This window comes from Convolutriloba macropyga, chromosome 2 (genome assembly GCF_964194025.1).
Source record: "Convolutriloba macropyga chromosome 2, txConMacr16.3, whole genome shotgun sequence".
In the NCBI taxonomy this organism is placed as follows: domain Eukaryota; kingdom Metazoa; phylum Xenacoelomorpha; order Acoela; family Convolutidae; genus Convolutriloba; species Convolutriloba macropyga.
Genome location: NC_134469.1, coordinates 27,410,670 through 27,419,967, shown reverse-complemented (window position 1 = coordinate 27,419,967; position 9,298 = coordinate 27,410,670). Strand labels below are relative to the sequence as shown.

General features: G+C 38.6%; 1 protein-coding gene across 1 annotated transcript; it reads right to left on the bottom strand.

Moving 5' to 3' along the window:
- Window positions 1–8,395: 8,395 nt before the first annotated feature.
- On the bottom strand, window positions 8,396–9,298 carry LOC142334870 (uncharacterized protein F54H12.2-like). The gene has a single exon (XM_075383196.1). The coding sequence runs from the start codon at window positions 9,296–9,298 to the stop codon at window positions 8,396–8,398; it is 903 nt and encodes a 300-aa protein (XP_075239311.1).

The following is a 9,298-nucleotide window of genomic DNA, read 5'->3' as shown; positions in this document are numbered from 1 at the left end:
CTCGAACTTGTTCTTGGCTTGCTTTCGCTTCTGAGTGTTCAACTTTACATATGGCGCTAGCCATTTCGACTGGTTAAAAGCGAGTGATCGATGTAGTTTTTCAATTTTCAACCCCAACTGTACGTAGAGCTTCAATGTTTGATAGTGTAAAATGTAGTTCTTTTTGGGGAACAAGGTCTGGATCAATTTGTTACTCGAAGGCGGCGCATTCATCTGCATATCATTCAAAAGCTCTTCCTGATAGTCACCCAACCAGCATGCGTCAACTTTCTGTTTTGTTGGGGCCAAGGGAAAATCTGAATGAAGATCATGAAGTTCATCTGGGTACGACAAATCCACTTCTAATACGTAGCCAATATCGCTATCGTCAGGTGTCTCCAACACGCTTTGGATGAACGCTTTTTGAATTTCAGGATCCCAGTTTCCGTCAGTGTACTCAAAATTGTTCAATGGCAATGGAAACTTTTCCATTATGCCCCCATACAAATTGTTTGCATCAATCATCACTATGAAGGTTGAGGGTGCTTTGGGGTTGAAATTTCGTAGATATTTGTTGTTCGCAACCGCCAGCCGCTTGTTATAAATCGACTTAGGACACTGAGGTTAAAAAAGACTTAGTTATTAATTGATCAACTGCTTATATGGGAGCTTTTAAAAGACTTATACTATGGATTGAAGGTACTGAGGACAAAAATGACTTAGATATAAATTGATCAACTGCTTATGGGGGAGCTTTTAAAAGACTTATACTATGGATTGAAGGTACTGAGGACAAAAATGACTTAGTTATTAATTGATCAACTGCTTATATGGGAGCTTTTAAAAGACTTATACTATGGATTGAAGGCACTGAGGTTAAAAAAGACTTAGTTATTAATTGATCAACTGCTTATATGGGAGCTTTTAAAAGACTTATACTATGGATTGAAGGCACTGAGGTTAAAAAAGACTTAGTTATTAATTGATCAACTGCTTATATGGGAGCTTTTAAAAGACTTATACTATGGATTGAAGGTACTGAGGAAAAAATGACTTAGATATAAATTGATCAACTGCTTATGGGGGAGCTTTTAAAAGACTTATACTATGGATTGAAGGTGCTGAGGACAAAAATGACTGAGATATAAATTGATCAACTGCTTATGGGGGAGCTTTTAAAAGACTTATACTATGGATTGAAGGCACTGAGTTAAAAAAGACTTAGTTATTAATTGATCAACTGCTTATATGGGAGCTTTTAAAAGACTTATACTATGCATTGAAGGTACTGAGGACAAAAATGACTTAGATATAAATTGATCAACTGCTTATATGGGAGCTTTTAAAAGACTTATACTATGGATTGAAGGTACTGAGGACAAAAATGACTTAGTTATTAATTGATCAACTGCTTATATGGGAGCTTTTAAAAGACTTATACTATGGATTGAAGGCACTGAGGTTAAAAAAGACTTAGTTATTAATTGATCAACTGCTTATATGGGAGCTTTTAAAAGACTTATACTATGGATTGAAGGTACTGAGGACAAAAATGACTTAGTTTTTAATTGATCAGCTGCTTATATGGGAGCTTTTAAAAGACTTATACTATGGATTGAAGGCACTGAGGACAAAAATGACTTAGTTATTAATTGATCAACTGCTTATATGGGAGCTTTTAAAAGACTTATACTATGGATTGAAGGTACTGAGGACAAAAATGACTCAGATATAAATTGATCAACTGCTTATATGGGAGCTTTTAAAAGACTTATACTATGGATTGAAGGTACTGAGGACAAAAATGACTTAGTTATTAATTGATCAACTGCTTATATGGGAGCTTTTAAAAGACTTATACTATGGATTGAAGGTACTGAGGACAAAAATGACTTAGATATAAATTGATGAACTACTTATATGGGAGCTTTTAAAAGACTTATACTATGGATTGAAGGTACTGAGGATAAAAATGACTTAGATATAAATTGATCAACTGCTTATATGGAAACTTTTAAAAGACTTATACTATGGATTGAAGGTAGTGAGGATGAAAATGACTTAGTTAACAATTGATCAGCTACTAGAATGGGAGCTTTTAAAAGACTTATACAATGGATTGAAGGTACTGAGGATAAAAATGACTTAGATATAAATTGATCAACTGCTTATATGGGAACTTTTAAAAGACTTATACTATGGATTGAAGGTACTGAGGACAAAAAAACTTAGTTATTAATTGATCAGCTACTAGTATGGGAGCTTTTAAAAGACTTATACAATGGATTGAAGGTACTGAGGATAAAAATGACTTAGATATAAATTGATCAACTGCTTATATGGGAGCTTTTAAAAGACTTATACTATGGATTGAATGTACTGAGGACAAAAAAACTTAGTTATTAATTGATCAGCTACTAGTATGGGAGCTTTTAAAAGACTTATACAATGGATTGAAGGTACTGAGGATAAAAATGACTTAGATATAAATTGATCAACTGCTTATATGAGAGCTTTTAAAAGACTTATACTATGGATTGAAGGTACTGAGGATAAAAATGACTTAGATATAAATTGATCAACTGCTTATATGGAAGCTTTTAAAAGACTTATACTACGGATTGAAAGTACTGAGGATGAAAATGACTTAGATATAAACTGAAACTGCCTATGCGGGACCTTTAAAAGATTTATGCAGTACAATTTTTCTGTAACGAGTTGAAAAGACTTTTTTATTCAGACGGGAAAAACAAAACAAGTCACAAAAACTAAAGCAGAGTTAGTTCACAGAATTTAATTGTCGTCACTATCAGAGTCAATTTGTACTACTCTCCATTTCTTTATTCTATCTTCATTGATAGATTCTTTGTCCGATATCAGCTCCAGCGTTCGTTTTGCGCACTTTTTCATACTTTTTGAGGGTCCGGGATGGTTGATGGGTTGCTCTTCTGTTGAAGAGTTAGTAGAAACATGAATGGGGGATACGGGTCTTGGGTCTAGAAGACTAGGCGACGAACCTGATTCAGCAGCCTGATCGTCTATAAAGGAACATCTTTCAATTTCGCCCTCAATCACTTGTTGAGTCAGATTTGCAAAATCTGCAATGTCCGCTTCAAGCTCATCGTCACTGTAAACACGCTGATTGAGACCGGGATCCGGCGGAGACCAGATTTCAGCTGACATTTGGGGACCTGTGTATTGAGTTGGTAGTTGACTTTCTGGCGTTAATGACTCGGCAACGTGTACAACAGTTTCTTCCTCGTCACTCGAACCCCAATCTGGATCCTGTACTACGTTACGCATGAACATTTCCTCGCGCAGAGCGTGGTGGCCAAATGGTAGAGTTGTGATCTTGTCGTTTAAAAAATACCGCTTGTCATCGTATCCCGAGAGTGACTTCTTGTTGCACACAACTGTCATTAGTTGGTGTTTGCTCGACGCAATTCTGGTGTTGATAAGTCGAACAGTTTCTCCTCCTGTGAGAACTTGTTTGTATAATTCATGTGTCATCATGCGCCTGGCGTCTTGAGTCACACCTTTCGCTGACTGCTTTGCAAGACCTAAAATAGAAGTTCGTGCATTCTAGTTTTTGTTTTTCACTTTTTTTTTCGTTTTTTGGAAATTTAATCCTAGGTCTCTTTTTCATACTTTTTATCCGGTTTTTCTTTACTCATTCTGCTTTTTGTTGTTTTCTTGGCTTTTTTAGGTTTTGAAAAAAAAAGTTGACTAACCATCTGCCAGTTTGATTGAATACAGCTTCGGCTTCAACCCCACAAACTCAGAAATCATCTTGCCTCCCATCTCATCTTTAAATTTTAGTGTCACCCTTGCGTTGCTTTGATCGTACATCTCGTGATTAGTTGGAAAGTTTGAGAAATCGAAAAGCTCCTTCACTGTGGTCTTCCGCTTCAAGTCTGCGAAGAAGTCGTTTGAAAAAATTTCATAAACAAACGAGTCCGTGTCCGAGTACAGTAGTTTACAATTGAAGTGTTTCTTCATTGTATTGTAGTGGAAGTCGTACATGAATTTCTTCGAAAGATCTAAGATGCAAGCCCCTACGATAGTTGGTTTGTCCCACTCTATTTCAGTCTGATTCAAGCTTATCGTTGCCAAGTTCGCATCAATGATTTTGAACGACTTCATCTGTGGAGCGCTGGTCCATTTCAGTGTCTCTTCTTCACTTCGAGCCAGTTTTACTTTTATGCGATTGCGTTTCCCCTCACACGTTTTCCCAAATGCGCTGTTCACCATTAATTTATAGAAGTTCTCCTCGAACTTGTTCTTGGCTTGCTTTCGCTTCTGAGTGTTCAACTTTACATATGGCGCTAGCCATTTCGACTGGTTAAAAGCGAGTGATCGATGTAGTTTTTCAATTTTCAACCCCAACTGTACGTAGAGCTTCAATGTTTGATAGTGTAAAATGTAGTTCTTTTTGGGGAACAAGGTCTGGATCAATTTGTTACTCGAAGGCGGCGCATTCATCTGCATATCATTTAAAAGCTCTTCCTGATAGTCACCCAACCAGCATGCGTCAACTTTCTGTTTTGTTGGGGCCAAGGGAAAATCTGAATGAAGATCATGAAGTTCATCTGGGTACGACAAATCCACTTCTAATACGTAGCCAATATCGCTATCGTCAGGTGTCTCCAACACGCTTTGGATGAACGCTTTTTGAATTTCAGGATCCCAGTTTCCGTCAGTGTACTCAAAATTGTTCAATGGCAATGGAAACTTTTCCATTATGCCCCCATACAAATTGTTTGCATCAATCATCACTATGAAGGTTGAGGGTGCTTTGGGGTTGAAATTTGGTAGATATTTGTTGTTCGCAACCGCCAGCCGCTTGTTATAAATCGAGCTTACGCCACCACGAATCAATCCTTCTACCATATCCAATTGTTCTCTCTCTTTTAGGAGTCTCAAAGGCGCTTTAGATAACTTTAACATAGCATCACCAGAGAGATTGGAAGCGGTTTAGTACTGACAGCAATCCAGTCCGTATGTTTCGTAACACACTTTGCGGAAGCAGAGCATAACTGCAGCTAGAAGAAACACATCAGTTTTGAGATACAAACTATAGTAATCTTCAATTGTTTCACATTGAAACTGCTCAAAAACTTCCAGCGCATGTTTGTACTCATCTTCAGTAACGCTCACTTGATACTGTTGGAGACTATTCATCCACTTTTCTCGTGGTGGGAGTGCGGTCTCTTTCAGTTTAGTGAAATTATCAATGTAACAATAAGGGAAAAATCCCTTCCGTTTCAACATTTGCACTGAACTTTCTGGCCAATCCTTAAAGTGATGTTCTAGCAAAGTGAACTGATCAGAGGGTAAGTTTTGTGCTAGAGAATCTAATGACGAGGCCATGAAACGAAATGAGTCTAGTAGCCTGATATACTCATACACCGGTTTCATTACTCCATTCTTGTCCTGACGGTTGTAGACTAGAACACCAATTTCCAGAGCTATATATTTCTCATCTGTATTCGGAACAATTGATACAGTATTCCTCATGTTGCTACCCTGGAGAGCAAGAATTACATGGTGAAGATCGTAGTTTGAGAGATTGTGTGCAAATAGCGGAGTATAGTTGAGAAACCTCCTGTTAATGTTACAAGTGTTATGCGCCCATCCGAGGAATTCTCCAGTGAAGTGACAATGATCTAGAACTGTCGGGTTATTAAAATTGTGTTCCAATGGTTCTTCACATATCCAACAATTGGCGGCATCTTCTTTCGCGATGAGAGGCTGGCCAGAGAAATATTTGTGTTGCTGTTTAACACTGTAAACTCGTTTTGCTATGCTTTCTAAAGACTGAACAAATTGTTCCATGACCTTTGGACCTGTCAAACATTCAAAATGAAACGGTTCAGTTTGGTTCTGAGCAACAAACAACATTGCATAGCTGCACGGTTTATGTATTTCTATTGTTCTTGTTTCTGATTTGGTTGGGTTGTTTTGACATCCTGAGACAGGTTCAATTATTGACTCCAAGTCAAAAAAGCCAACAATTGGAGCAAACCAACGGGACTGAAACTTTTTGTAGACAAACGTTGTGTTTTTTGGCATACGCACGATTGCTGGTTTGTTCTTCCAGCAAAGTTCTAAATGTTTTTCATATCGTTCTTTTGAGGTGCAAACATGAAAACAGTTTCTACAAAAAAGATTATCTGTTCTAACTACTCGTTCCTTGACTTTATGAATAAGAGATCGCAGGTTTCTGATTAAAACGTAGTGATGCATTTGACCGTCGCTAAGAAGAAGAAGTTCCATGTTGAATTCACAGTTCTGTTTTTTGGAAACTCGGAATGGTATCAGTCCGTTTTCAGCGTAGCTAAAATATTCGAACTTTTTTTGGTTTTTTATCTTTTTTTCCTCATTTGCTTTTGTGCCATAATCTTCTTTTTAGTTTTAAAGTTTTTCGAAAAGAAAGATTTTTAACTTACCGAAATACGTTGACGCAGACATTGTTCAGCTCTTCAAAGCGAGTCATCTGGTGGAAGCCCATAGGCATGTCAAACACACCATCTGCTTGTTTTGCAAGCGGGTTGTCTGGTCCGTATGTTACTGGGCTGGTTATCCTGCGTGAAGGTGTACCAGGAGGAAGAAGTCGAGGGCCAAACTTAAAATGGTAGGCGGCAGTATAGCAATACAGAAAACAATTCTCGTCTTCTCGGTTTCTGATGTTCAGTAGAGAGCATGTGCGCGCTAGTTTGCCTGGAAGTGCTAAATATGACGATGCCCTTATCGGTTTAGCTTTTGCTAATCGGATTTCAATGTTGACAATTTGGTTGAGAGTCCAACCGCTACCATGGGAAGCAAAATTGTTGAGCGCTAGGAGCATCTGTTCTACCATTGCATGGAAAGTTTTATCTGCAAGACCACCGAAATCCACTCGTTCCATTTTTGATGCAACATGAATCGAAATTCTATCGGGCTGGCTTGATGATAGATCATCATCAGTTTTCGTGGGTTTGACGAGATCGATAACTGAGTTGAACTGAACTTTTTGTGAGTGTTGTTGAACACTAATGTTGATAATGTTTTCAATCTCTCGACGTTTTAGCTGCATAACGTGTAATAGATCAACGTCTCTTGACCCGACGGTAATCTCATAGACTTTCAGTGTATCGCCGAAAGCGCGTTCGCTTGGTATGATGCCTGAGTCCTGTAGGTTGTTTACATCTACACTCCAAGCTGGTAGACCGTGGAAAGTGTTCATGTGCTCAAGATAATCAGCGTCACGTGGAAAACATTTTTGACAGTATATGCAGTATCGTGGACTGGTCGCCTCATGCTGCACAGTCATGTGTCCTGTTAGCTCATACAGGCTTCTCGTGGTGAAACCACATTCAGTGCACTCGAATGAGTTTGTTTGAGGATAGATCTTATGCACTTCTTTCCGATGTCGACGAACGCTTCTTCTATTTGCCAGTAGTTTATGACAAATTTCGCACTTGGCTTGCCCCATCCCACAAAAATTGATTGTTGCTGTAAGAGAGTAACGGTGAAAGGAACGATTAATTAAGAAGTTTGGAAGTGACAAAAATGTATCAAGTTTGAATCAACTGAACGCAAAGTGTAAGGCAAAAAGCAATGAGTAATTTTTCAGTCCGGGGGACCCCGCTTTCAACAAGTTGATTAGCCAATCGGATGCAAGCAAGCTGTCTCCTATTTGTTGGTTTTTATCGAGGGGCCATCGCGTTACAGTGACGCAATTCAACCTGGTAGCGTTACTTTTTGTTTACATAGTGCACTCGGGTCCAGACAAGAATTTGTTTACAAGCTATCAATACAAGTCTGAAGAACTTGAATTTGTTTACAAGCCATCAGCGTTTTTGTCATAGTTGAACGATTTAGTTTGTTTTTCCAGGGGAGGGGGAATTTAGTTCTTTATGACGGTGAATTTTTGGTTGGTGAGTCATCGACTTAACTAAAAAGAAAGCGTGTATAATTGCTTACTTCATATGTTTTATAAAAGACAACAGTTGAATTTCATTGATATCGGGAATGAATGGAAAATTATCATTGAGAACACAATGAGCTATATAAATGCAATAAAGTCCACACATTTGAGAGTCTGCACTTTGTAGGGGTTCATTTGTGTCACGTCTGTCTTCCATGAGGTCCACTATAATGCTATCAATAGTGCTTTGTCGAAATCGGTCTGATATGTGTTTATATGAATAGAGAGGTAATGCCAGCGGGTCGGCAAAGTATGTTATTGGGTAGGCATATCTCTTTGCAAGCACAATCCAATGAGATCCAGGTGAAGAGGCTGGTGATGCGTTAACGATAGCAAATGAGTTGGTTGGTATGTGCAAGGGGAAATTGTCAGCTGCATAAACACCGTTGAATTTAAACATCAAATGACCGGATTGTAGAATCAATTTGAATATTTTATCTTCATCCATTAGATTATAGGAAGAGCGTTTTTGGAAACGGTTCTCGAGGAATCGATATAAACTGTTGAACATTTCTCCCCGAGAAATAAAATTTCAATGTTGCGGGGCAACGCTGCACCGAACTTGAGTTCCACAGATAATGAAGAGTTTGTTAGCTCGGGATGAATAAAATCATGCGTGGCTTCTTGAGTGCTGGTGAGATCAAACACCATAATGTAATGGTTAGGAAAATCAGATAGAGATATCCCGTGACCATTTTCTACATAAGCTAGTGCAGCCATCGAGTTGTAGTATAGTCGTTTATTATCAGTTGTTGATATTGGTGTACCAGCTGTAGCGAACCCATTTCGGTAAATTATTATCTCATTCAAATCAAACTTCTGGTATGAAAATGGATTGAGCGTGTTAGTACCGATGAACGCATCGCTGCGGCACATGGCGACAATTAGTCTACGAATAGGTTCTTTTGTGAAAATATCCTCCTGCTTCCAGCTCTGTTGCCCAGCTGTTGCTAGAAAAGCTTTCGAAATAACTTCATTATATCGGTACATTGCAGGTGTCTTGAGAAGTGTTTTCTCGATTGCACCAAGCACGATATCGGAGACTGTCATTTTTCGCACGAACAAATTTGCTTCATCGATTTTGATTTTATAGTGTTTAGCCCCGTCTTCACTCACAATCGCAAAGTCATCCTGTGATCGTCGGAAAGAAATTCGCAGCGTTACTCCACTTGTTAGATGCTTCTCGCATGAAAAGAAATCGGTAGCTATTTTTCCATACATTGTGAGTTGAGCAGATCTTCTCACAGTTGCTTGTCGAGCTGTGATTGTAGCGGCTGGGACGCCTGTTGGGTCTGCTTCATAATCATATCCTTGACAGTTCAGCCAGGTTTTTTTTCGCATCCGATCCAT